Source organism: Artibeus jamaicensis, unplaced genomic scaffold, assembly GCF_021234435.1.
Source record: "Artibeus jamaicensis isolate MK-2021 breed Jamaican fruit bat unplaced genomic scaffold, CSHL_Jam_final contig_469, whole genome shotgun sequence".
Taxonomy (NCBI): domain Eukaryota; kingdom Metazoa; phylum Chordata; class Mammalia; order Chiroptera; family Phyllostomidae; genus Artibeus; species Artibeus jamaicensis.
The window spans coordinates 383,020-409,105 of NW_026521847.1; the positions used below are offsets into that span (position 1 = coordinate 383,020).

The 26,086-nt window shown below is 52.4% G+C and overlaps 4 protein-coding genes across 6 annotated transcripts; 3 read left to right on the forward strand and 1 right to left on the reverse strand.

The window, feature by feature from the left end:
• The first annotated feature begins 410 nt into the window (after nt 1–410).
• On the forward strand, nt 411–14,859 carry VARS1 (valyl-tRNA synthetase 1). Of its 3 annotated transcripts, none has more exons than XM_037151400.2 (30): nt 411–528; nt 796–1,216; nt 2,659–2,793; nt 2,885–3,023; nt 3,252–3,376; nt 3,468–3,555; nt 3,766–3,866; nt 3,961–4,088; nt 8,226–8,390; nt 8,592–8,673; nt 9,177–9,296; nt 9,378–9,486; nt 9,579–9,673; nt 9,878–9,968; nt 10,223–10,347; nt 10,432–10,535; nt 10,611–10,769; nt 10,873–10,963; nt 11,082–11,187; nt 11,288–11,358; nt 11,443–11,568; nt 11,904–12,008; nt 12,091–12,159; nt 12,241–12,319; nt 12,439–12,566; nt 12,839–12,994; nt 13,156–13,362; nt 13,434–13,545; nt 13,637–13,962; nt 14,723–14,859. In XM_037151400.2, exons 2-30 carry the CDS (start codon nt 830–832, stop codon nt 14,789–14,791), a joined length of 3,798 nt encoding a protein of 1,265 aa, XP_037007295.2. In that variant the 5' UTR covers nt 411–528; nt 796–829; the 3' UTR covers nt 14,792–14,859. The 3 variants fall into 3 exon arrangements, with proteins under 3 accessions (XP_037007295.2, XP_037007294.2, XP_037007296.2); XM_037151399.2 differs by having other exon boundaries at nt 411–524; XM_037151401.2 differs by having other exon boundaries at nt 411–1,216; nt 3,471–3,555.
• On the forward strand, nt 4,341–4,725 carry LOC119053731 (ATP synthase membrane subunit K, mitochondrial-like). Its single transcript, XM_053667485.1, has one exon. The coding sequence runs from the start codon at nt 4,419–4,421 to the stop codon at nt 4,593–4,595; it is 177 nt and encodes a 58-aa protein (XP_053523460.1). The 5' UTR covers nt 4,341–4,418; the 3' UTR covers nt 4,596–4,725.
• Nucleotides 14,860–15,457: 598 nt separating the features above from the next.
• Nucleotides 15,458–23,114, forward strand: VWA7 (von Willebrand factor A domain containing 7). Its single transcript, XM_053667435.1, is given in 23 exon segments — nt 15,458–15,678; nt 15,680–15,774; nt 16,096–16,172; nt 16,174–16,239; nt 16,241–16,364; nt 18,079–18,343; nt 18,416–18,585; nt 19,808–19,852; nt 19,855–19,915; nt 20,131–20,264; nt 20,733–20,800; nt 20,802–20,872; nt 20,874–20,911; nt 21,362–21,400; nt 21,403–21,513; nt 21,609–21,699; nt 21,701–21,759; nt 21,816–21,832; nt 21,885–21,989; nt 22,347–22,628; nt 22,690–22,716; nt 22,719–22,831; nt 23,030–23,114. Coding segments are annotated over 23 exon segments (2,280 nt in total). The 5' UTR covers nt 15,458–15,541.
• Nucleotides 23,115–23,869: 755 nt separating this feature from the next.
• On the reverse strand, nt 23,870–25,707 carry SAPCD1 (suppressor APC domain containing 1). The gene is given in 6 exon segments (XM_053667436.1): nt 23,870–23,946; nt 24,015–24,078; nt 24,393–24,487; nt 25,166–25,171; nt 25,251–25,386; nt 25,594–25,707. Coding segments are annotated over 6 exon segments (492 nt in total).
• Nucleotides 25,708–26,086: the final 379 nt, after the last annotated feature.

Sequence of the window (26,086 nt, forward strand, 5' to 3'; positions counted from 1 at the left end):
CGAAACTCCGTCTTTTCAAAATAGGAGCAATTGAGGCCCAGGTTGGGGCTGGCCAAGAAGCCTTGGCAAAATGGTCGTCCAGGCCCAGCAACACCCTCTACGGTTGCTTCCGGTGGGGGCGTTGCCCTCCCCCGCCCGCGGCAACGGTTTGAGGCCTGAGGACCCACGTTGGGTGCCCGTGGCTGTGCCTGAAAGGAGCGGTAGGGCAGTCCCGGGTGTGCCCCTGTTCTGTGTTCCGTGTGTCCCTCCTGAGCGCAGCGGGCTAGGAGCCACCCCCTTCCCCACGTTAGTGCCCTGTGGGGTGGCCCAACGCACGCAGGCAGGGTAAAGCCACCCTGTCCTCCCCAGGACCTGTGGGCCGGAAACGCTGTCACAAAGGGGTCAACACGTGGGTGCCTACCGACTAGGCAGTGAGCCGGGGTCACCGGAAGGACCGCCCACCATTCTGGCCACCGGGCCTATCCAGCTTCAGCCGGTGCCTGCCTGCGAGGGGCAGGCCGGGCTTGTCTGAGCACTTCCCTGCAGTAGGTACCTGCGGCCTGAATCCGTGTCCTACCGGACTCGGAGGGTCTTTTTGGCGCTCCCATTCTCACCCAGGGCCCGCGCTCATGAGAAGTTTCCCACCAGCACCGCCACTGGGAGAGCCAAACCTTCGGCTCTTGAGGCCCAATCAGATCCCCACCCAGTCCTGGGGGCTTCGGGGGCCTGCAGTAGAGGAGCCTCATGAGGGTCCTCTGTCTACTGAAGTAGGATCCCAGGTCCCTCAGTCTTCCCCGTCTCTCTCTCTCCCCTTAGGTCTTTTCCACCTGGTTCGGAGCCCTGTGTAACCATGTCCATCCTCTATGTTTCCCCTCACCCCGATGCCTTCCCCAGCCTCCGAGTCCTCATAGCCGCGCGCTACGGGGAGGCTGGGGAGGGACCGAGCTGGGGAGGAGCCCATCCCCGTATCTGTCTCCAGCCGCCTCCGGCCAGCAGGACTCCCTTTCCCCCGCCCCGCATGCCTGCCCTGGAGCAGGGGTCCGGTGGGCTCTGGGTGTGGGGGGCCACAGCTGTGGCCCAGCTGCTGTGGCCAGCAGGCCTGGGGGGCGCCGGGGGTAGCCAGGCAGCTGCCCTTGTCCAACAGTGGGTCAGTTACGCGGACACGGAGCTGATACCAGCTGCCTGTGGAGCAACACTGCCCACCTTGGGACTGCGCAGCTCTGTCCAGGATCCCGAGGTGAGTAGAGAGAAGATGGAGGGGAAGATTTAGAAGAAGGAAGCAAGAGTTGGAATGGATAATGAAATAGGGTGATAGCGTGTCAGATGTGGGAAAAGATTAATCAAGTCCCAGTTTGCTACCTGGTAACCTCACTGAACCTTAGTCTTCCTTTGTTTATGAAAGCTTTAGTTTTCGTGTTGAGAAGATGTTGAGATTAAAAGAAGTGCAGAGCCCGTAGTTTAGTGCCAGGCACTTTAAAGTGTCTGAGTAAAAGTTTAGAGGGTCTGAAACCGATGGTAGAAGTTACTGTGAGTTGTAGGGAAAGACTGGGTGAAAGAGAGATGAAGAGAGGCAGGCAGGTAGGGCCAGGATAGAGGATGATGCTGAGTGACGAGGAAGGAGAAATGAAATGAGGGGAAGTAAGGGAAAGGAGAGAGAAAACCACGTCAGGTTGTAACTAAGTCCTTCCAGAGTGGGGCTGTATCTCCTGGTCCTTATCACACATCATGTATTGAATACATGGTAGATACTTAGTATTTCTTTAAAAAAAAAGTTTTACTTATCTTTAGAGAGAAGGGAATGGGGGTGGGGAGAAAGAGAGGGGGGCCTCTCACCTGGCCCCCACTGGGGACCTGGCCTGCAACCCAGGCATGTGCCCTGAGTGGGAATCGAACTGGTGACCCATTGGTTTGCAGCCCACACTCAATCCACTGAGCTACACCAGCCAGGGCAATACTTAGTATTTTTTGAATGAACAAATGAATGAAATGAATATATGACTTAGGCCCTGGCTGGTTCCCTCATATCCTGACTGTGCTATCTAAAATGAAGGTCCTGCCCTGGCTGGTGTAGCTCAGTGGATAGAGCGCGGGCCTGCAAATCAAAGGACCGCGGTTTGATTCCCAGTTGGGGCACATGCCTGGGTTGCAGGCTGCTTCCCTGCAAGCCAGTTTTCAGCAGGGGATGCACAAAAGGCAACCATACATTGATGATTCTCTTCCTCTCTACTTCCCCTCTAAAGACAGACAGACAGATAGATATAAAATGAAGGTCCTTTCTCTGAAATCCCCTGTTCCCCTTAGCCTGACTTTTCTTCATACTACTTTAGGAGGAAAAGTGGGATAATGTATTACTTATTTACTCACTTACTATGTCTCCCATCAGAATGTAAACTCCACCAGGTCAGGGGCCCCATCTGTTCAGGTACTCTCCTCATTTCTTACAGAAGTACCTGACACGTATTAGGTGTTCAATAAATGTTATCGACACAATTATTATATTGCGTCATGTTATCTTTAACTGCCTGTGCTTAATATATTCCATCTGACACACAGTAAGTGTTTAGCAGGGCTTCTTTTTGTTATAACCGTTTCTAAGAAAATAAAACTGCTCTCAAAGGTCATTATTTGTGGGAGTGGAAGGAGGCCAAGACCTGTCTCATCTTTTCTCCTTCCTGCTAGGCTGCACTGGGGGCCCTGGGAAGGGCCTTGAGCCCCTTGGAAGAGTGGCTTCGGCTGCACACCTACCTGGCTGGGGATGCCCCCACTTTGGCGGACCTGGCAGCTGTCACAGCCTTGCTGCTGCCTTTCCGATATGTGAGTCACTAGGGCCTTGGAAAGAATGAGGGTGACCCCCCTCAGACCTCACTGTAAGGTTAAGATAATTGATTTCTTCTCCCCTTCCCAGGTGCTGGACCCCTCTGCCCGCCAGATCTGGGGTAATGTCACTCGCTGGTTTATCAGCTGTGTCCAGCAGCCAGAATTCCGGGCTGTTCTGGGAGAGGTGGTTCTGTACTCAGGGACCAGGCCTCCCTCCCAACAGCCAGGTAACGAAGGGTGAGGGTAGGCGAGGAAGGGTTCCTTGGGGTCTTTCGTGCATCTCACTTTTTTTCTTAGGATGACAGAATAACTGGGGCCAGGGTCTGCGGGAGGGCAAGGTGGGAGGACAGCATTGGGAAGCCCTTGGGCAGCTGAAATAGCCCATTTTAGATATAGCAGCTCCTTCACAGAGGGCCCCCAGGAGGCTAAGTCTGGATTACTGTGTCTCTCACTAGGGCCTGATGTCACTGCCCCTCCAAAGACACCTGCTCAACTCAAGAAAGAGGCAAAGAAACGGGAGAAGCTAGAGAAATTTCAACAGAAGCAGAAGATTCAACAACAGCAGCCACCCCCAGGGCAGGTGAGAGACCAAGGATGGAGCTGAACAGGACAGGATGTTGGTGCCATAGTGGTGGGGACTGATATCTGGGCCTATATCTTTCCCTCCCAAGCAGAAGAAACCAAAACCAGAGAAGAGGGAGAAACGGGATCCTGGGGTCATTACCTATGACCTCCCAACCCCACCTGGGGAAAAGAAAGGTACTAGAAGGGGGAAGGGACCCCCCACCCTCCATCTCTACCCTCCTCAGCTGTTGCTGCTTCCCTTTTACCCCTTTCCTATTTTATCCTTGCTCCTACCACTTTACTTGTTGAAGGTTTGCAGAGGTCCAGGCCCTTCTCTGCTGGCCCATCATCCCAGTCTCAGCTACTCCCAGCCTCAGCACTGATCCCTGCCTTCCTCTCCCCCAGATGTCAGTGGCCCTATGCCTGACTCCTACAGCCCTCAGTACGTGGAGGCAGCCTGGTACCCTTGGTGGGAGCAACGGGGCTTCTTCAAGCCAGAATATGGAGTGAGTGGGCACTGTGCTCCAAGCCTGGAGCGGGAGGAAGCTGGGAGAGTTGACTTGACACCTTTGACATGTGCCGTTTCTTCCTCCCCCATAGCGTTCCAGTGTGTCAGCACCAAATCCACGGGGCATCTTCATGATGTGCATCCCACCCCCAAATGTGACAGGCTCTCTACACCTGGGCCACGCACTCACTAATGCCATCCAGGACTCCCTGACCCGATGGTGAGCTCCTGTCCTCTCCCAACTGGTTCCCTCTGCTTGCTTCTCTTTGGGGGCCCTCCAGCCTCTCTCTTTCCATATTGGCTGTCAGCTCTGCCCCCTGGTGCTAGTCCACTTTTCTCCATCCCTCTGTGATCACTTAGCATCCTCCCCTAGTAAAAACAATCAGCACCCCATCTTGCAGACTTTTTTCTCTTTCTAGAAATAACATTATTTTCAATTAAATAAGAAATATGTGAAATACTCTTGTAAGAAATTTAAAGCTTCAGAGAGTAGCTCCGTAGGTTGAAGGACACTGTCTGCGGAATTCGTATTTTCTGCAAGATTGAAATCATGGCAGGTCCAGAAGCTGATGCCCAATTCCAATTCACTGGTATCAAAAAATATTTCAACTCTTACACTCTCACAGGTCGAATGAATTGTGTACTGGCCACATATGGAGGCCTTGCTTTGCTGGTTTTATACTTCAAGTTGAAGCTTAAAAAAAATCCAGCTGTGAAAGCAACATAAAAGGATTCTAAACTGTACCTCATCTGTTAATTTCCCATGCCTGGAGAAGCTAATGTCAACTCATCATGTGATACTCAATTTGTACAATAAATTATGAACCTGGGGAAAAAAAAGAAGAAGAAAGAAATTTAAAGCTTCAAGTCTCCTTGACTATTCCCCTCCAGACCTACTCTTTCCCAAGACTTCGCCTTTGTTGCCACTTTGATATGGATCTTTCTAGATCTCTCCTATCTATTTACTTACATGTACATGTCTCCATAGAAATTTATGGTTTTCCTTTTGGGTGGGTTTTTCTTTTCCATAATGTTTTTCTTCAATTTCTTATACTTAATAGTTTGCCTTACGGATCTTTCCTTGTTATACAGAGACTGACTTCATTCTCTTTCATCACTCTGTAGTTTTCCATAGTGCGACTATACCGTAATGGAGTCACTTTTTAAACTAACTGTTGTTTCTAGTTTTTCTCTTGAAAATCTTGCTGGAATGTACATGTCTGCACGTACTTTTTCAAGCACATGCGAAAGGAACTCTCTAGCCTAGCTACCAGGAAGTGGAACTGCTAGATCAGAGGGGTATGCCTATGTTAAGTGTAAATAGAAGCTGCCAAGTTGCCTTACAAAACAGCTTTATTCCCTTATACCTCCATGAATTCTCTGTGAGGGTATTCCTTTTCCCAGGAATACACAGAGTTTCCACAAACTCTGGACATTATTTTCATTTTGCTAACCTGATGGGCAGAAAAATGACATCTCTATAATTTTTGATTACCAATGAGCACTGCCTCCTCCTGTGTCTGGACTAGTCCTGTTTGCCCTTAGGTGGACGGTCTTTACATACCTATTCTTTGCCCTTCTTTCTACTGATTCTTTGTTGTTGTTGTTTTCTTTCTTAGTTGGTTTGTTGGATGATTCTTTACACATTCTGGGTATTGTTCTGTTACATGTTGTAAATACTTCCCTCTGTTCTAGCACTTGCTCCCCCCCATAAGCCTACCCCACTGTCAATATTTTGATTAGTTAACAGATGTAAAGTTTAATATTCTAGGTGACAAGTTCCTTAAAAAAGTCTTTAAGATTTTATTTATTTATTTTCAGAGAGAAGGAAAGGGAGGGAGAAAGAGAGAGAGAAATATCAGTGCATGAGAGATACATCAGTATCGTACATGGTTGCCTCTCACACGTCCCCAGTTGGGGACTGAGCCCACAACCCAGGCATGTGCCCTGACCAAGAATTGAACTGGTGACCTTTCAGTTCACAGGCTGGCTCAATCCACTGAGCCACACCAGCCAGGGCTAAAAAAGCACTTTAATACAGCAGTTAATATGTGTAAACCAGGGTTATTTATTTTAAGTTTTATTCTACTTACCAAGTTAATTTGATTAAAAAATATTTCAGGATATCACTGTGTGCCAGCACTGTTGTAGGCACTTGGAGGTATAATATATTTGGCATTTTGCAAGGAATTGAGAGCTGGAAAAAGAGTTTTATTAAATATATGTAATGTACAATGGCCAAGTTATTTACATGAGAATAGAATTAACACTTCTTACAAAATTCATAGGATAGCAACATTTTTTTCTATTGGACATGATTTAATGAAGATGTTAGAAACTCCCATTACTTAAATGGAATAGATTATATCATTATTTTGAAGGTTTTATTTATTTACTTTTAGAGAGATAGAAAGGGTGGCAGAACGTGGGAGAGAAACATTGATATATGAAATACACATACATTGGTTGCCTCTTGAAGGCTCCCAACTGGTGACCTGGCCCTCAACCCAGGCATATGCTCTGACTGGGAGTTTAACCGTCAACCTTTGGGTTCGCAGGCCAGCCGGCACTCAGTCCACTGAACCACACCAGCCAGGATTATATCATTATTTTAGAATCAAAAATAGCATGTGAAATAAAACTTTAAATATCTCTACCAGTAAGACATTAATTATAAAAATGAAATAAAAATTAGTTTAATATGTTTTTCTTCCTCCAGCAGTGAATAGTGCATTTTTACAAATATCCATGACCTTGATTTATTTTTCGCTAATTTTATATGATCCCCAAGAGATAATTCTAGTGGAAAAATATTTTTATCTTTCTTATACTTAATTACTTTAATAGTAACATACAACAATAACTTGAAGTTCAGGAAATGTTCATATCCTTCATGGCACGTAAACAACATTTCTATTTGTTACCTGCAAGAGGGTGTGGTTATCACAGTCTCTTCCCCCAAAGGAGATCTGAACATAGTGGGGTAAACAGACTATAAAGAGTGAATATAACACAGTTTGATGAGTCACTGAAAATGTGTGAACAGAGCGTTCTGTGTTTCTGCCATGGTTTCCTCTCCCCACCTTAACGCACCTAGTACTGCAAGGGAAGGAAGACCCCCCCCCCAGCATAGGGCTTTGGAGGGAACCGCACATACCTCTGTACTTGCAGGGGGTGAAGACCCATAATTTTACTCTCCAGTTCAGCTCCTGATTAATTCCTTAAAACATTACTAGCTTCCAGTCATTTTCTTTTTATTTTTTAAAGACTTGACTTATTTATTTTTAGAGAGAGGGCAAGACAAGAAGAGAGGGAGAGAAACATCAATGTGTGGTTTCCTCATGTGCACCCCCTGCTGGACACCCGCCCTCAACCCAGGCATGTGCCCTGACTGGGAATCGAACCTATGACCCTTTGGTTTGCAGCCCACACTCAATCCACTGAGCTATACCAGCCAGGGCTATCACTTGCTTTTGAGATGTGTTAACGTTCTGAGGTTTTATGTTTTGCTGTAGTCATTTCACTGATGTTCTTAGACTTTATCTTGTGTGCCTGGTTAAAGATGTCTCTCCTGTCTCAAAGTGATACACATGTTCACCTATGTTATTGTCTTAGGAAATTATGTCATTTTCTGAGGCTTTTCTCATAGTTGTTTTTTTTTTAATATTTTGTTTACTCTGTACTTGTACAGAGAGGGGAAGGGAAGAAGAAAGAGAGAGAGAAACATCAATTGGCTGCCTCTCACACACCCCCAACCAGGGACCTGGCCCGTAACCGAGGCATGTGCCCTGACTGGGAATCAAACCATGATCCTTTGGTTCACAGGCTGCACTCAATCCACTGAGTCACACCAGCCAGGGCGCTTTATATATATACATGTATGTGTGCATGTTTGTACACATATATACACACATATACAAAAAGGGAGGTTTAATCTGACTAAAATTTATTTTGGGGAAATAGGGAGATTTCAACTAAGTTGCTAGTATCCCAAACACATTTTTTAATTGTTTTTTTTTTCCATCTTGATATGAAGTGACACCCCTGAGCAATAATTGGCTGGGATCTATTTCCAGTCACTGTTTTCTTCTCTTTAGTCCGTAAATTTGTTCCTATGTTATCATTTATTGTTTGAATAATTATAACTTTCGTATAGGTTTTGCTGTCTAGTTGGGCAGGAGCCTCTTCTTTTGCCAAATTGCTTTGGCTCTCCTTGAAGATCTGCTCCCCCAGACTGTAATTTTAGTATTGGGACCCCTCTTCACTGCCATTTTCTCTCCTGAGTCCACTGACTTTCTGCCCAGAAGCCCCTTCTTCCTTAGGCACCAGGCTTTACCAGCACATTTACCTCCCACAGGCATCGCATGCGTGGGGAGACCACCCTGTGGAACCCTGGCTGTGACCACGCAGGCATTGCCACTCAGGTAGTGGTGGAAAAGAAGCTCTGGCGAGAGCAGGGACTAAACCGGCACCAGCTGGGCCGCGAGGCCTTTCTACAGGAGGTCTGGAAGTGGAAGGAGGAGTGAGTGTGCAGCGACCCTGCCTCCCTATGCCCTGTCCAGTTAAAATCTCTTTCATGTGCCTCTCACAGAGGCTAAGGGTCAGTGGCTTCAGGGCCCAGGTCAGTTTCAGAAGATGAGTGATCCCCATCCTGCCCCATCAGCCACCGCTGTCTCCCTGCAGCCTGGCCTTAATGTTGATCCATCTGCCTGTCCACTTCCAGGAAAGGGGACCGGATTTACCACCAGCTGCGGAAGCTTGGCAGCTCCTTGGATTGGGATCGAGCCTGTTTCACCATGGACCCTGTGAGTAGGAGGGGTCTCAGGGCTCAGATGGCATGTGGATGCTCCCGAGTGTCAGGCACCCACAGACGAGAGAGTACAGGCTGTGCCCTCCCCCAGGGAGGAGCCCACACACAGGATATCACTGAGTCCTCAGCTGCAAATGTCATTTCTTACCCCATGTCATGACCCTTTGTGTTCCCTATCACCAACTTTAGGAGTCCACATTCCTCCATATCATGGGGCTTCACCTTCCCCTGGAGCCTGAACTCCCCAAGATTCTCTGCACTGGCACTTGTCCCCGGCTGAATGGCTTTCCTGCCATCTCCAGTATCTTCAGGCTTGCTGCCTGTCCTTGTGTTCCCATAGTCTCCTCTCCCCAGGGAAAGTACTTCTCCCCACCAACCCTCAAAGGGGTCTGAGTGCTGGGCAATGGGACTCCAGACAGTCCAGTCTCACTTGACCCTGCTGCCTTGGAAAGTGTATGGGCCCCTAGGCTCACCCCCGACTCCCCTACTCCACTCTAGAAACTGTCAGCAGCTGTGACAGAGGCCTTCGTCCGGCTCCATGAGGAAGGGGTCATCTACCGCAGTACCCGCCTTGTCAACTGGTCCTGCACCCTCAACTCTGCCATCTCCGACATTGAGGTGTGCCCTTGCCCCGGGCGCGCTCCAGCTCCACCCCTGGCCCCAGGCCCTGGGCTACTTTTACTAATACCCATTTCACAGGTGGATAAGAAGGAGCTGACAGGTCGCACCCTCCTCTCTGTGCCTGGCTACAAGGAAAAGGTGGAGTTTGGGGTCCTCATCTCCTTTGCTTACAAGGTCCAAGGCTCAGGTAGGAGCCAGGGGTACCAGGATCCTGGGCTGGGTGGGATAGGAAGCAAGAAGGGGCCAGCGATGAGATCACAGCATCGCCTGTCACTTCAGAGAGTGATGAGGAGGTGGTGGTGGCAACGACTCGGATCGAGACGATGCTGGGAGATGTGGCTGTAGCCGTGCACCCCAGAGATCCCAGATACCAGGTGCGGTGAGGGTGCTGCTGCAGTTGGGGGAGAGTGCTGACTGAAGGGACCCCTAGCTGAGGAAAGGAAATTGGGTTAGAGAGTCATCTTAGGGTTCCTCTCTAGCCCTGAAGTGAGAATTTGGGTGTTGGGACAGTCAGCCCTGGGTAGGAGGGGGTTGGGCTCAGCCCTTTGTGCAGTTGTGAGGTCTCCTTCTGTTCCCAGCACCTGAAGGGAAAGAGCGTGATCCATCCGTTCCTGTCTCGGAGCCTTCCCATCCTCTTTGATGATTTCGTGGACATGGAGTTTGGCACAGGTGAGCAAGGGACTGTCTGTCTGTCCTGTGAGGAGAGGAAGGCACACAAGGCACATCCGTCCATGTCTCTTCCCTCAAGTAAAAGAAAATAAACTTCACCTAAATAGGGAGGGCTTGGGCTGGCTCTCAGGGGACTGTCTTAGGGAAGTGGGGAATGGGTGGTTTGGGAGCCACATCCTTCAGCCAAAGGGGGTGTGTGTGAGAAGGGACTCCACTGAGTCCCTCATGGCCCCGGCACCCCCATGTCACCCCAGGTGCAGTGAAGATCACCCCTGCTCATGACCAGAACGACTATGAGGTTGGACAGAGGCACGGGCTAGAGGCCATCAGCATCATGGACTCCCGAGGGGCCCTCATCAGCGTGCCGCCGCCTTTCCTGGTGAGACTGCCTGGGTGTGGAGGCCAGGTCTGGAGGCAGAGGGGTACCTAGGCATGGCCATAATGAGGCCTGTCTCCCACCCAGGGCATGCCCAGGTTTGAGGCCAGGAAGGCAGTACTTGCAGCTCTGAAGGAGAGGGGACTGTTCCGTGGCATTGAGGACAACCCCATGGTGGTACCACTTTGCAAGTGAGTGTGGGGGCCAGAGAAGGGCACTCCTCAGGGTGCTCCTCACCCAACCTCCACACCCATTTGTACCTACAGTCGGTCCAAAGACGTGGTGGAGCCTCTGCTGCGGCCACAGTGGTATGTGCGCTGTGGGGAGATGGCTCAGGCTGCCAGTGCTGCCGTGGCTCGGGGTGACCTCCGCATCCTGCCTGAGGCCCATCAGCGGACATGGCACGCCTGGATGGACAACATCCGGTGCGTCAGGCTTGATGTTGAGAGGGTGACTAGGTGAGGGACTGAGCTGAGCACAGGCCAGGGCACCTCCTTACCCCGACTCCTCCTTTCTTACCATTGGCAGGGACTGGTGCATTTCCCGGCAGTTGTGGTGGGGCCATCGTATCCCAGCCTATTTTGTTACTGTCAGTGACCCAGCTGTACCCCCTGGGGAGGTGAGAACCAGGCCAGAGGGGAATGCCACACATCCGTGGGAGCTGTGGTTTGTTGGGTCTTGGGTGGGGGTCGGACAGGGCAGGGATGCCCCCCTGGTACTCACTCCACCCGTGGCAGGACCCTGATGGGCGGTACTGGGTGAGCGGGCGCAGCCAGGCCGAGGCCTGTGAGAAGGCAGCCAAGGAGTTTGGAGTGCCCCCTGACAAGATCAGTCTCCAGCAAGGCAAGGCCGGGGTAGGGGGGACCTAGAGGGTGGAGGGCAGAGCTGGGCCTCTGATCCTCACCTCTGCCCCCTCTGACCTCTGATCTTTGGCTTCCTTCAGATGAGGATGTATTGGATACCTGGTTCTCCTCTGGCTTGTTCCCCTTTTCCATTCTGGGCTGGCCCAACCAGGTACGTCTTTGAGGCCAGCCCAGGTTGGGTGGGGGTCTTGGAGGTGGGTGCTTGGCTCCCCGTAACATCCTACTCTGTCTCCAGTCAGAAGATCTGAGTGTGTTCTACCCGGGGACACTGTTGGAGACGGGCCATGATATTCTCTTCTTCTGGGTGGCCAGGATGGTCATGCTGGGCCTGAAGCTCACCGGCAGGCTCCCCTTCAGAGAGGTGCGAAGCCTGCTGAGACCTCTCCCGCAGTCCCCCACCTCCGCCACCCTCCTGTGCCACAGCTCAGGCTCAGCATGGATGGGACACAGGGCAGGGGCCATGGGCAACTGTGGTGGGTTTGTCGGGACTGAAAATGAGCCTAGGATCTGCTCAGCGATTTCTGTGCCTGGGCTTTCTAGAGGAGGCAGCACCTCTAAGTCCACGAAGGTGCTGAATGGGCTGGCAGGGACACCGAGGGACTTGAGGTTCAGAATGGGACAGACCAGGTGCAGGGCCCTGGGAGAGCAGTGGGGTCTGGCAGGAAAGTGCAGCCTTAAGCCCCTACCCTGCCTCAGGTCTACCTCCATGCCATCGTGAGAGATGCACATGGCCGGAAGATGAGCAAGTCTCTGGGTAATGTCATCGACCCTCTGGATGTCATCCATGGAGTCTCCTTACAGGTATGGCTGGGTGCTAGGCCAGGCCATAGAGGGCTTCGGAGCTGTAGCCACAACCTCCTGACCCCTTGCACCTCACCCTCAGGGCCTCCATGACCAGTTACTGAAAAGCAACCTGGATCCCAGTGAAGTGGAGAGGGCTAAAGAAGGGCAGGTATGAAGGGTGGCCAGGGCTGGAAAGTGGGCAGAGGGAAGGCGGGCCTGGCTCAGGACTCTGCTCCAACTCCTCCTGCAGAAGGCTGACTTCCCAGCGGGGATTCCTGAGTGTGGCACTGACGCCCTCCGGTTTGGACTGTGTGCTTACACATCCCAGGGTAGGGCCCCCAAGTCTCTCAGCTGTGTCCTTTCTCCTCCCACGAGTCCACCCCTCTCCTCTGCCCTCAGTGAGGGTTGGAAGGGAGGTGCTGAGGACAACACACTTCACTGCACCCAGGTCGTGACATCAACCTGGACGTGAACCGAATACTGGGGTACCGCCACTTCTGCAACAAGCTCTGGAATGCCACCAAGTTTGCCCTTCGTGGCCTTGGCAAGGGTTTCGTGCCCTCAGCCACCTCCAAGGTGAGGACCTTGTAGATGTGAAGTGACCAGCACCCACAGGCTGGACCCCCGCCACTCTGGCGTCAGGTGTGGCCCATGTGTCAGGGTTACAGCCCCTGCCCCCATGCGCCTTCATGTAGTGGGGGCAGGGTGGCAGAGGGTTACAGGGCCATTAGGCTCCTGGAATGCAAATCTGCCCATGGTTCCTGCCTCTGTGGATTCTGGCTCCCTCCTCTGGGTACCTGTGCCTCCCGCACATGGTGGGCCTTGGCTGATGTGCCCTTCTCCCCAAGCCTATAGGCCGTGAGAGCCTGGTGGACCGCTGGATCCGCAGTCGGCTGACTGAGGCTGTGAGGCTCAGCAACCAAGGTTTCCAGGCCTACGACTTCCCAGCTGTCACCACTGCCCAGTACAGCTTCTGGCTCTATGAGCTCTGTGATGTCTATCTGGTGAGGAGGGTCCGAGTGGGGCATGGGCAACAGAGCCCTGGGCCTGCCTTTTCCAGTGATTGGCCATGAGACCTGAGCCAGCAGATCCCTCTCCCAGGCTCAGCGAGGGCTGGAGGCTGGATTCTTTCTAGCCCTGAGCCCCGTGCCTCCCTATCCCCTAGGAATGCATAAAGCCTGTGCTGAGTGGGGTGGACCAGGTGGCTGCCGAATGTGCCCGCCAGACCCTCTACACCTGCCTGGATGTTGGCCTGAGACTACTGTCACCATTCATGCCCTTTGTGACAGAGGAGCTGTTCCAGAGGCTGCCCCGGCGGACACCACAGGCACCCCCCAGCCTCTGCATTACCCCCTACCCAGAACCCTCAGAGGTATGGGGTTTGGCCTGGACGGGGCTGCAGCCTACCCCCCAGGCTTTCTTACCCCTTCCTTCACCCCACAGTGCTCCTGGAAGGACCTCGAGGCAGAAGCTGCCCTCGAGCTGGCCCTGAGCATCACTCGAGCCGTGCGCTCCCTCCGTGCCGACTACAACCTCATCCGGATCTGGCCTGACTGTGAGCCTCAAGGATCCATAGCTACCCCGTTCCACTGCCCCCGTGCCCACTCTCTAATGTGGCTACTTCACCTTCCTTCTTCCCCTGACAGGTTTCCTGGAAGTGGCCGATGAGGCCACAGGTGCCCTGGCATCATCAGTGTCGGGCTATGTGCAGGCACTGGCCAGCGCAGGTGTGGTGGCTGTCCTGGCACTGGGGGCTCCTGCACCCCAGGGTTGCGCTGTGGCCTTGGCCTCTGATCGCTGCTCCGTCCATCTGCAGCTGCAGGGGCTGGTAGACCCGGCCCGGGAGCTGGGCAAGCTGCAGGCCAGGCGTGGTGAGGCGCAGCGGCAGGCCCAGCGTCTGCGAGAGCGCCGTGCCACCATGGGCTACCCAGTCAAGGTGCCCGTCAAAGTCCAGGAGGCAGACAAAGCCAAGGTGTGTGGTGCTGGTGGGCGTTCTCTTCCCCATTCCTTGCATCTCGCACCCAGTCCTGTGGCTGCATTCTGCTCAGCCCCAAGCAGTTCATGGGGGAGCTTGGAGCCCAGCCCCCTTGAGCAGGTGGGCAGGGGGCACAGTAGGGTAAAGATGGAGGCAGGCCTAGAACCAGTCACCCCGCCTTCCAGCCACACCCCTCGTGGCCCACCCTACATAGCTTCCCACATGCCTGGGGCTGGGCTCAGAGCACAGAGAGCCAGGGAGCCCTCCAGGCAGGAGTACTGGGTAAACTACGCCAAGGTTGGTGAAGCAGTTGGGCCCAGAGGCACCACTCACTGGGTTCTAGTAGTCTTGCCCAGGCAGGCAGGATTACTCTGGCCATTTTAGAAATGAAGGTTAAATGCCTGTCTAGGAACCTGTGTTCCTAACCTCTGTTTTGCCCCTCAGGTAGGGTCTGGGGCTGGGCCTTTGGGGGCAGGCACCTGTGTTCTGAGGCTCCTTAGTTCTTGGGGACTGACCACTCTGGGAAAAGGCAAGATTTAAAAGTCCACTGATGGTGAAGGAGAAGGGTGGTGCTGGTGAGGAGACTGCTGAGAATCTGGGGGACTGTTCCAGCCAAGCCTGTGGTCCCCTAATTGCTTTCTGTCTGTGGCCCTCAACTGCCTTTCCAACTCTGATCCCTTTGCCTTCATGAGCATTTGGGGCTCTTTTCTCTTAGGCCTCAGTCATCACTACCTATCACCCCTTATTCCACCCCCAGCTCCAACAGACAGAAGCAGAGATTAGGAAGATGGACGAGGCCATCGCCCTATTTCAGAAGATGCTGTGATACACCAACTTCAACCCTTACAACCCCCAGTGGTCCATCAGGGGGGTGGCAGCAATAAATATTTTGCCACAAAACCATCTCTTGTCTTTATGTGTGGTAGGGCCAGGAAAGGGGTGCTGAGAGGCTGGGTTTCTGGATCCTCAAAGGCTGCAGGCCAGGCAAGGGTGCCAGACCCTGCTGGGCAGAGGTGTACCGGCCTGCGTTTGGCCCTGGCACTGAGCCAGGCCTGAGTCACTGTGCTTCTTGCTCCCTTCTGGCTGTTATTCACCTCCCAGCTAGAGCCAGGGAAAGCCCATCCTGGGACTGGCTGCTACTGTTGCTTTGGGACTAGCGTGAGTACAGGAGTGTGGGGCAGAGGATGTTGCAGTCCTGCGGCACCCTACTGGGCCCCCCTTCCTCCTCCCCTTCAGTCCCACTTAGGTTAATGAGAACTCTGGTGCCCTGGGACACCACACCTGGCAGCCCTGCCTGAAGACCTAGCCACCAGGAAGGGGGGATTTCCTGTGCTAGTGAGGGGGCGGGTACTGGGGGAGCAGCCTGGGGCCCCTCCTGCAGGTACAAGTCCTGAGTGGTCCATAAGGCCCTCAGGTTGTCTGGGAAGAGGGAGCGGGCAGGAAACCGGTCTGGGGCAGCTAAGGTGCTTAAGATAAAGTAGAAGGGGCCCAAGCAGGTGCCCATGGACACAGCCAGGCCTGCCCTGAAATTGCTGCTCCTTCCTCCTCCCTTGAGAGTCTTCAGTCCCTTGGCTCTATGTCCCATTATGCATCTCACCTGGGCCCTTCAGTGCTGCTGCTCACATCATCTGCCTTCTTTCCCAACATCGGGAGCCTCCTGGCTGCCCCTGGCTCCATCACTCAGGACCTGAGTGAGGAGACAGCTCTCAATGTCTCTGCAGCTCTTCCTGGAGCAGCTGGCCCCAGGCTGGCCCCCATTTCGTCTTGAGGACTTCCTTGTGAGTATCCCTGGGTCCCGTCACATCCCAGGTGAACCCCTTGGGGGTCCTGGGACCACTACTTGAGAGTCTTTCTTGCCAAAAGACAGGACCCTCTCCCCCCCCACCCCGCCGTTGCTTCTACCCCTGCAGCAACAACACCCAGGAACCCTGGTCCTGAAATCAGGAGTCCTTCTCCCTTAGAAAGGTCCAGAATTACCCCTCATAAGGTGAACCCCCTTCCCCATTCCTTCTACACCCAGACTTGAGTGCCAGTTGCTGAGGAAACATGGGCAATGGCCCAATCCAAGAGGCTTCCCTGGAGACCCTGTTCCCTCCTACTCTTCCAGGGCCACACCATTCTCACCATGAGACGCCTCCTACTTTGGACTGGAGTCCTCGTCCTGGCAGTTCCAGGCAGCCTCAGGTGAGGTGTCTCATGCCAGTGCAGGATGTGTCTCATGCCTCATGCCAGGACTTCCTGCCAACTTTCAGGAATGACCCTGACCTACACTTCGATCGATGCTGAGCAGTTGGGCCAGGGGCACACGCCTGGTTGGGCTCTGCAGGAGACCCCAGTGGTGGCTACAGCTCTTGGCCACACCCAGCCTGCCAGTGCCTTGGGGCAGCTCTCCGTGCCTTGCAGGTAGGAAAAGAGGTGGGGTAATGGTCAGAGGGGTCTTCACTACTTTGTCTCCCAGTTGGTACCTTCTTGATCGTGCCTCTAGAAGGGACTGGAGCACTGCTTGCTAAGCCACCAAGGCTACTCCACGATCCCCACCTCCGCAGTGGCAGCACTTCCTACGGGAACAGCTGGAAGCCACTGCACTGGAGAGCACTGAGGGCAACGGGCAGGCATTAAGGTCAGAAGTGGGCCTAGGTGGCCACTGAACGACCTTTGGTTGGGCTCTGAGTGAGATGGAAGGAAATGTGGGGAGACCCACCCCGCCCAGTAAAGCTCTGGCCTGGGCAACAGGGCTGGGTGGGGCCAGAAGAGTAGTGCAGGGGCCTTGGGGTGTCTGACAGGAGTAGTAGGGGAGGGGGAAGGTTTTCAGGTGGGCAGTGAGGGAGTGGAGAGTTAGGGCTGGAGGCCATGAGAACAGACAAGTGCCATGTTCTCTTTCTCTCCTTTTCCTGGGACCATCTCTAGTCACAGCAACTGGGCGGAACTAGGTTAGGAGCAGCCACACCCTTACCTCCTTGGTGACCGCAAGAGCTGGCGAGCCTGACACAAGGTGCAGCCATGAGGCCATGACCCAGTGGGTAGGGAGGAGCCCTCAGAGCCACCTCTTTTCAATCCACGCAGCCACCATGGCACATCCCAGGGCCACACTGGGGGTAACGTCACTTCATCTCTGGAGTGACCTGTGAGGCTTCCCAGTTTAACCAAAGGCCAGGTCAGTTAGGTGGCTTCCCTGAGGTCACACAGGGAAGGACAGAGCTAGGACCAGGTCTGCAGACCTCACGGAGTTCTCTGTCTTTCACATGGCTTCCTCCCCACCACTAGATCCCATGGAGCTTTCTCTCAGTCCCCTCAACCTCCTCACTACACAACCACCACAGGCTGCCTCTAGTCCATGATAAATGCACTCCCTGGTCACAGCTCACAGAGGGCACGTCACTGTAGGGCTGGCTCCCACACTGCTAGCTTTTCTAGCACAGTCCTGGTCTCAAATATTCAGTCTTACCACCAGCCTCCGAACTCCAGGGCGCCTGGGAGTGTACCTACGAAAGCTCCCGATGAGCTTTCACCCTGTTCTAGCTGGGAGGAAGAGCTGAAGGTGGGTGGATAGGGATAAGGGCTGGGGCAGCAGAGTCTTGGGTTCTAGACATTTGCCCTCTCTTCACAGTGGGAGATCTTACCTGCTCTGGTTTTGAGGGGCTGAGCTACCCCAGGAATTTGCTGGGTTTTACACTCCCTTCTGGCTACTTTGGAACTCATCCCCGCCCCCCAACCCGAGTCTTCATGTACCAGACAGGAAAGCCCTCAGAAGGAAGGGGAGAAAGTCACCTTCTTTCCCCTGACCCAGGCCCCAGGGATCTCAGTCCTGTAGGTCCTTGCTCCACTTCCTATAAGAAGGAGAGAACATTGGGAACTGGGTGGGTGATTTGCCCACTGAGGTGCTGTGATTTGTTGGGGGAGGGATAGAGAGCAGCTTCTCACCTATTAAGCCTTCTTCATTGCCCAAGGGCAGCTTCTGGGGACTCACTAGAGGGCTCACAGGACCCATCAGTGCTGTGTGACTGACCCCTCCAGACTGGCCCTCCACAGAATGTCACTTCCTGCTGATCCTTTGCAGAGCACAGAGAGTCAGGCCAGGTCAGGAAGGACCCCATTTTTTTAGGAGGCAGTGAGTTTTTTACTTCTCCCCTCCAGATCCCTTTCCCAGCCCAGGAAAATGTAGCCATGGGGGCCATCTTGACCAGAGCAGTTCCCAGCTACCACAGAGAGGCATCAGTAAGGACTGCACAGCCCTGGGCTTCTCCCCCTCCCACAAGCTCTACCTCCAGGCTGCAAAACTGGCCCCTCTGGCCTCCATCCGGGCCTTTAGCCTCCTGTGAAGATGCCTGGGACAGAGGACTTCTCCAGGTGAGTGGCCTCCTGGACATGGGCTCCCTAGGTGCTCCTCAGGGAGCTGAGAAACCAGGGGCGGGGGACAAATGTGCAGACCCTTCACTGTGACTCTCCCCAGGCCGTTGCACATCACCCCAGCCTCCAGTCTCAGTTTTGTCCTGGACACCACGGGCAGTGTGGGCAAGGAGATCAACGCTGCCAAAATCCAGGCTCACCACATTGTGGAGCATCAACAGGGCAGCCCCACAGTTCCTGTCCACTATGTCCTGGTGCCTTTCCATGACCCAGGTAGCTGTGGTCTGGCTGGGATAGTGGAGGGAAGGCAAGTCCAAGGCAAGGGATTAATGGCACCGATGGGCAGTGGGCCTGAGTGAGCCTTTCCCAGGTACCTGTGTGTATACAGGAAGCAATTGGGCACTTCTTCCACTGCTTCTGAAAAGGCACCAGTTCACGTCTGAATTTCATCATGACCCATGTTTAGGTGGGTGGCCTCTGCTTTCTTTGGCTTTAGTGCTAATAAGTCATTTTCAGTTCTCTCTACCTCTCACAGACAGAGGTTGGGGTGAAAATAGGGGTTTGGTGGGTCCAGGCCTCTGCAAAGTGTCTGAGACAGATACTTACATGGTATTCCTTTTCCTGACTAATTGGAAGTCAGACGATCTAGCCTGGGTCAACCAGTCTTACTATGTGTCCTTAAGTCGATCATATAACTTCTCTTTGCCTCAATTGGGTCACTACTAGCTTTATCCTGTCTATTTCCCAGGGTTGAAATGATTATCAGACAAAATGCTTATAGGACTGAGAATTCCCTCAGGGCAGGGTTTGAGTCCAACATGTCTGCATAAATGTCATAGTAGCTGGCATAGAATAAGGGCTTATCATATATTTAATGAAGGTATGAGTAAGTGAATAATGAATTCTGCCACTTACGCCCCCTGGCTGGTATAACTCAGTGGATTGAGCACAGGCCTGGGAACCAAAGAGTCACAGGTTCAATTCTTAGAGCACATGCCTGGGTTGCAGGCCAGCTCCCCAGTGGGGGCCACGTGAGAGACAGCCACACATTGATGTTTCTCCCCTCTCTTTCCCCCTCCCTTCCCCGCTCTCTAAAAATAAAGATACATAAAAATCTTTTAAAAAAAATTCAGTCACTTATGTGTCAAGGCACTCTTCTAAGATTTACAAAGCTGACTCTTTTAGTCCTCCCAATTCCTTCTGAGGTAAGTACTATTATTTTTCTGTCTTTTCTGATAAGGAAACTGAGGTCCCAGTTATTTTTTTATACTTATATGCATTCCCAAAAGGACCCAGGAAGTACTGCAGTTTTGTTAAGGACATGAGGTCCACTTTCCCACCGGAAGTACCTAGCCTCTGCCCTGCCTACATAAATATAAGGGAATATTGTCATTTCAGTACTTGTCCAGCCCAAGAGTACAGCAAGCCTCTTGCCTGGGGATGAATGAGGGGAGCCCTCTCCTCATGCAGCTCAGCCTCCTTTCCTTCTCCTCAGGGTTTGGTCCTGTCTTTACAACTAGTGACCCTGATAGGTTCTGGCAAAACTCAGTGAGATCCAAGCTTTGTGGGGTGGAGATGAGCCTGAGATGAGCCTGTCAGTCCTGGAGATTTGCCCTCCCAGCTTCCCTTCTTCTCCACCCTCCTTTCCAGGTGCTACCACAGGTGTGTGTGTGGGGGGCCAGCTAGAGCCTTCCTGGGGCCCCGCCCCTTTCCACCTTCAGAGCCTGGTCCCACTAGCTTCACTCAAGGGCCACGTTGCCGCCTCTGCCCTACCCATTCCTACTCCTGTTATTTTCACACCCGTCCTTCCCCTCCCCGCGAGCTGGCCCTGCTGCACAAACCTCCACTCTCAGACATCTTTGTCGTCACTGATGCCTCCCCCACAGATACCTTTCTCACCAACCGGGTGGAGTCCCTGACTCGTGACCGACACGGCAGAGTGAGCGTAGCCTGTGGGAGACCTAGTGTTAGCCACCCAGGGATGCAAGAGGCCCTGTGACAACCATCTCGTAACAAGGGTTCCACCACACTATGGTGGTTAAGCCTTGGCACGGGTGGGAGAAGGGTACAGCGTGCTTAACATTTCCTGATTCTTTTCACAATACTAAAAGGGTAGCAACACTACCCTTAGTGATGCTGAATTTGTGTTTGAACCTGCCTCCAAGAAACCATTTGAAGAACTGGAGATCTAGTTGCCAATAAACCACCCTGTGGATGTCATTATAACAGTGACAAGAGTGTGGCAATGACTAACTGAAGGCTGGGGGTTGTGTTACTGGAAGACCTTGTGTAGCCAGAGGGTAGACGGAGACCTTACCACTCACGGTGAGGTATGTGGAAAGTTGGAGCACAGGAGATCCTCACTTGTGATGGTGATGGTACTTGGGCACCTCAAGTACTGGCCTCCCTCCTGGGCACAGGTAATATTCTTGTGACTGAAGACCCATTATGGGGTCAGGGCCGAGCTCGTGAGGTCTTGTCCCCTCTGTGTTTTTGAGCCATATGACATGGTAGCCCTGGTCCCTGGAGGGGAGGTGATCTTCACCAAAGATAAGCACATCCCCAGCTGTTGCTGGGGACAGTATGGCTGACCTGGTAAGTGTAGGGTACAGAGGGACCCGTGCTTTCAGCTCAGAACTAAAGGGATGAGTGACACTGCATGCCTTTCCCATAGAAGGAAGGGAACGGCTCCCACTGCTGTGTTGCCAGTTGTCCCTCCCATGAGAGGGAGGAAAAGAACGTTCATCTGTGAGATCCGTGCCTACCCATCTTCTTCAGTGAGTACCGGCCCTCTGCCCCCAACCTTGGGCTCCAATTTTCTGTCCTCAGGGCCACCACAGGAAGTCCTGCCACCTTTTAAGGGGGAGAAAAGGAGTGACTGTCTCATCCTTAACCCCTCACCTCCAAATTTGTCATTCGCTATAATTTCATCCCTGGTCTTATGCCCCTCTCTTACTGGTATCCCTTTTCCAGATGTGAGATTCTTTCTATCTTTGTTCCCACCTCACTCCGTGCCCTATCTTCTCCCCATTTTCTGGTCTTGCCCATCCTTGCTCCCTGGAACCTCCTGCTGTGGTGCTTGGGAGGCCACTGTGTTCAGTGCGGATGGACTGCTCCAGAGGGTCGCAGTCTGGACCCACGGGGAGGCCGGCAGCTTCTGAATCAGGAACCATGCAGATACTTCCACGTGTGTGCCTCAAGGCGGAGGGAAGAACTGAGAATGGGAACTGCGGAGTAATGTACTAAGGGAAGACATTGTTTCATGTGACAATCTCTTGCTCCCCACTCCCACCCAGGGGTTCCCCAGGGCCAGGAGGAAGTCCAGGGGTCTCTAGGTCATGCCTGCTGCTCTAGACAGTTCTGGATGGTGACCATGAATGATCCCATAGACAAGGACCTGGGAGATTCAGGTCACAGCCCAGGGCACCCCCCTAGTGAGAGTGCAAAGTAAGGATGGAGATATCCCTGAGGAGGGGGGGTGGTGGGGAGGGAGGATTGCAGAGCTCAGAGAGCAATGTCAGTCATACTCATCTGGGGAAGGTCTCTGACTGCCTTTACCTCTCTCAACTCAGACCTTCCTAGACTTTGGGATCCTGATGGAGAATGGCCCCCACCCTGGCCTCTGCCCCCTGACTCAGCCAGTTGCAGGCACATCTATTCCCCACCAACCCCAATTTGTTCATTAATTTTACATTTATAAAATTCTAAATATATTTAACTTTCTATTGAGTTATAATATACATATTTTACATAAATGCGCACTAAGCTTAAGTATGCAGCTGGGTGGATTTCATACAATATACCCATGTAACCATCACTGAGTTCAAGATTTAGAAGACTTCCAGCCTCCCAGAACTCCCTTCTGACTCTTCCCATCAACACTCCCCAGAGGTAACCCCTTTTCCTCATCCTTACTCCCCAGAAGGAACCCCTATTCTGAAAGCCATTCATAGCATTCTTTTCTCTTTGTCTCAGAATCTCAGGCAGAGCACTGTTCTCCCCGCCCCTCCCCTGCCCCGGGTCTCTACCTGCAGCTGGTAGAAGTGACAGGGTTGGACTCTAGAGGTCACCCCAGTCATCCTCTGCCTCACATCTTCCACGTCAATCCTTTGATGGGTCCGCGGGGTGCTGAGCTGGGCCAAGTGCCTTCGGAGGCCAGGGAAGCCCATGAGCAAGGTCTCGTCACAGCCTCGCTTCTGTCCATGCTTCTGGCTACCCCCAAGTCCTTCTCTGGAGCTGACTGGCCAGGATGGAGGAAGGGCGTCCTGCATCTGGCTGCCCCCCAGCCTGGCAATGTGGTCCGGGCCCTTTGGGAGGTGAGGCACTTGGGGAAGGTGGCTGGGGCTAGGGAGACCTGGGACCCGCCTTCCTCTGCAGCTCTGGGGACCTTCCGGTTTCCTGGCTGAGGATCCCCCCAAACTCGCCCGCCAGCCCTTCACATCGCCAGCTTCTCTGGCCCTCAGGATCTTGATATTGGAGCATCTGTCAACTCTAGCTTCGCTCTCACTTCCAACCTCTCCACATGAAGCTTCTGAACCCTCCTGCTTCTTTCTGGTTCCCACACGTTCTGGCTGAGGATCCAGTACACACTTTTAAGCCCTACCTCTGGCCCCTTCCAATTGGCCCTCAGATTCTCCTCTCCCCTCCCCGCTGGGCTCTGCTCCTTGACTCAGCTGTTCAGTGCCTGGGCTTCAGATCGCTGTCTCTATCCACTCAATAGGATTTCTTGGGAAATGAGTAAGTCCCCCTGGGGGCGCCTAGGCTGGAGGTTTTCTTTCTCATGCACTTGTCTCTTCTCTTAACAAGATCGAGATAGAGGGTAATAGATTTCCCATAATGAAAAATCTCCCTAACCCTGGGGAACCAAACCAAAGACTCATTGGGGAAGTTGCTTTCTATTTCTCTGTAGCATCTTTATTCCACTATTTGTTCTTGCTCTTCCAAGCTCAGGGGGAGGGGAAGAGACAAAGGTAGGGAGGAGGGTAAAAGGGTACCAAAAAATGGGGTTTTTTATTTTTTAGATTTTATTTATCTTTAGAAGCGAAGGCAAGGAGAGAGGGAGAGAAATATCAATGTATGGTTGCGTCCCCTGCTAAGAACTTGCCTGCAACCCAGGCATGTGCCCTGACTGGGAATCGAACCATGATCCTTTGGTTCACAGGCCAGTGCTCAATCCACTGAGCTACACCAGCCAGGGCCCAAAAAGTGTTATTTATATAGTTTTGTATTTGAAATTCTGGAGGAACTTTTATTCTATTTTTGTATTTAAAGTTGATGGATGTTTCAATAAACACATCTTCTCCCCAGAGTGTTTATCAAAGAAAGATAATGTATGCACATCCTACAGGAGGGTGAGGGCGTAAGATCCCAAGAAGATGAAATGAAAACTTTCAGGAGCAGAGAAGAAACTTCACACCAAGATGTTTAGACTTCAGTTGACCCACAACCTGGAGCCATTTAGCTGTTGAGTCAAGAGGCAGAATAAGAAGATTCTGACTCATCCTCTCCTGTCACCAGTGAGGGGGATGAGAGGAGGCTTTAAACACTGGTAGGGCCCCTACACCCCTTGGGGAAGCTTGGCTGAGCCATCTCCCCTTTTGGCTGAATGACCTCTTTCTGCTGCATTGACAACTCCTGGAGAAGAGAAGAGAAACAGTCCGGACATCTGTGCTCTGCCCTCCCCCTCCTCCCCTCCAGTTTACCTGTCGTTGCATCAGTTCCGTTTCCTTGGCCTCCCTTCCAATTCTTGGTGAAACAGGAAAAAGCCTGTTCAAGGGACTCTGGGAGAACAGGGAGGGATATTCAATGTTCTCGTTCAAACCAGTGTTAATCTCCAATCTCCTCTCTACTCCAACCTCCCACCAGGGGTATCCAAACTGTTGGCGTCTCTGGGCCACACTAGAAGAAGAGTTGTCTTGGGCCACACCTTAAATGCACAAACGCTGACGAAAACTGATGTGCAAAAAAAAAAAAGATTTAAAATAAATGTATGATTTTCTGTTGGGCCACATTCATAGCTATCCTAGCCTGCATGTTGCCCACAGGTCGCAGGTTGGACACCCAAAAAACAATAAATTCACCTTCCCCTGAATCAGATTCTGCAAACAGATGTTCACCTCTTAAATCTGGGCTAACTGGGGACCTGCAGGCTCTGAGTCTAAATCTGTTAGGAAATCTGCCCTGTCTGGTGTAGCTCAGTGGATTGAATGCTGGCCTGTGAACCAAAGGGTCACTGGTTCAATTCCCAATCAGGGCACACGTGTGGGTTGCAGGCCAGGTTCCCAGATGAGGGTGTGCGAGAGGCAAAGGATCAATATATCTCTCACACATTAATGTTTCTTTCCCTCTCTTTCTCCCTCCCTTCCCCTCCCTCTAAAAGTAAATAAATTTTAAAATTTTAAAAGAAACTAACTAAATAAGTAAATCTGTTAGAAAATCCTAAAGGAGGAGTTGGAGGCTGACAGTGTGAAAACCTGAGGTCCATCTGCCGCTATTTTCCATCACCACAGGCCATTCCTCTTTTTCATCTGGATCCTTTCATTCCAATACCCCTCTAAGACAGGTGGGAAAACCCAATACTCCCCACTCCAGCTCTTTAACAGTTCAGTCCCTCCATCCCCTCAAGTAACACGTTACCATCTTTCTTCATGGATATGCCCTGTCTATCCCTGACCCATTGGAGTAACCCAGGCCAGTTGCCCATGTCATGAGGGATCCAAACACTACCATCTGAATGGAATGCAGACTAGTCTCCAATCCCCAAAATGAAAGCCAACCTAACATTTACTGGCACTGTAATAACATTTACTGTTATTACAATGTTGCTTCTAATTCACGACCCCTGTCCATTAACTCTCTCCTTTTCAGGATGGTGTCAGGCTGTGTCCCCATGTCCCTGCTCCCCATCCCACACACCTCAGGGCAACCCCATACCTCACCAGTGACCCCCCACACACATAGCTGCTGTTGCTGTGCCTCCCTCAGCTGGTCCTCACACCAGGCCTGGCCGTACTTCAGCAGCTCTAACCCCTGCCACAGGGTCTGTTCCCTCTCCAAAGCCTGTATCCTCCGCAGCTAGAAAATGTAAGAGGCAGAGGCTGCATCACTCTACATTAGGGCTCTGGACCCTGCCCTTTCTTGAAGCTCCTGCTTGGGTTCACTGTCTGGTCACTGAATGTGAGCCCAGACTGGGCAAGGGAAGACTTACGAGTCCTCAAAATTGTGTGGAAATGTAGGGGGCAGATCCAGAGAGAGGGGCTTCCCCTGGATCTTCTTGGACTAATAGAGGAAGAAGTTCTGGGTCTCTGAGTCTTGGTGGCTTGTCCCCAGTGGTAGCAGCAGAACTATGTAGGAGGCCTACACCAGGAGCAACCCTCCAGCACCCTGGCTTCCCATGGCTCGGAGGTGGGAAGGGCGGAGCCACACCCACTGGTGCCCAGGGCTGGCCCCTCCCCCTCCACACCTCGCTGAGTCACACTGGTCTACTTACTGGTCTTTCAGTCTCTCAGAGCCCTCCTGCTGTGGCTGTCTGAGCCTGAGGTGTTCCCATCTCCTTGGTTTCCTGTCTTCCCTCTTAATCTGTTTTTGTAGGGTCTCTTGAAGTTAGTTTCTTTTTTTAAAAAGATTTTCTTTATTTATTTTTAGAGAGAGGGTAAGGGAAGGAGTGAGGGAGAGAAACATCAATGTGTGGTTGCCTCTCAAAGACCTCCTACTGGGGACCTGGCCACACAACCCAGGCACCTGACCTGGCAGGAAATTGAACGGGCAGTGCTCT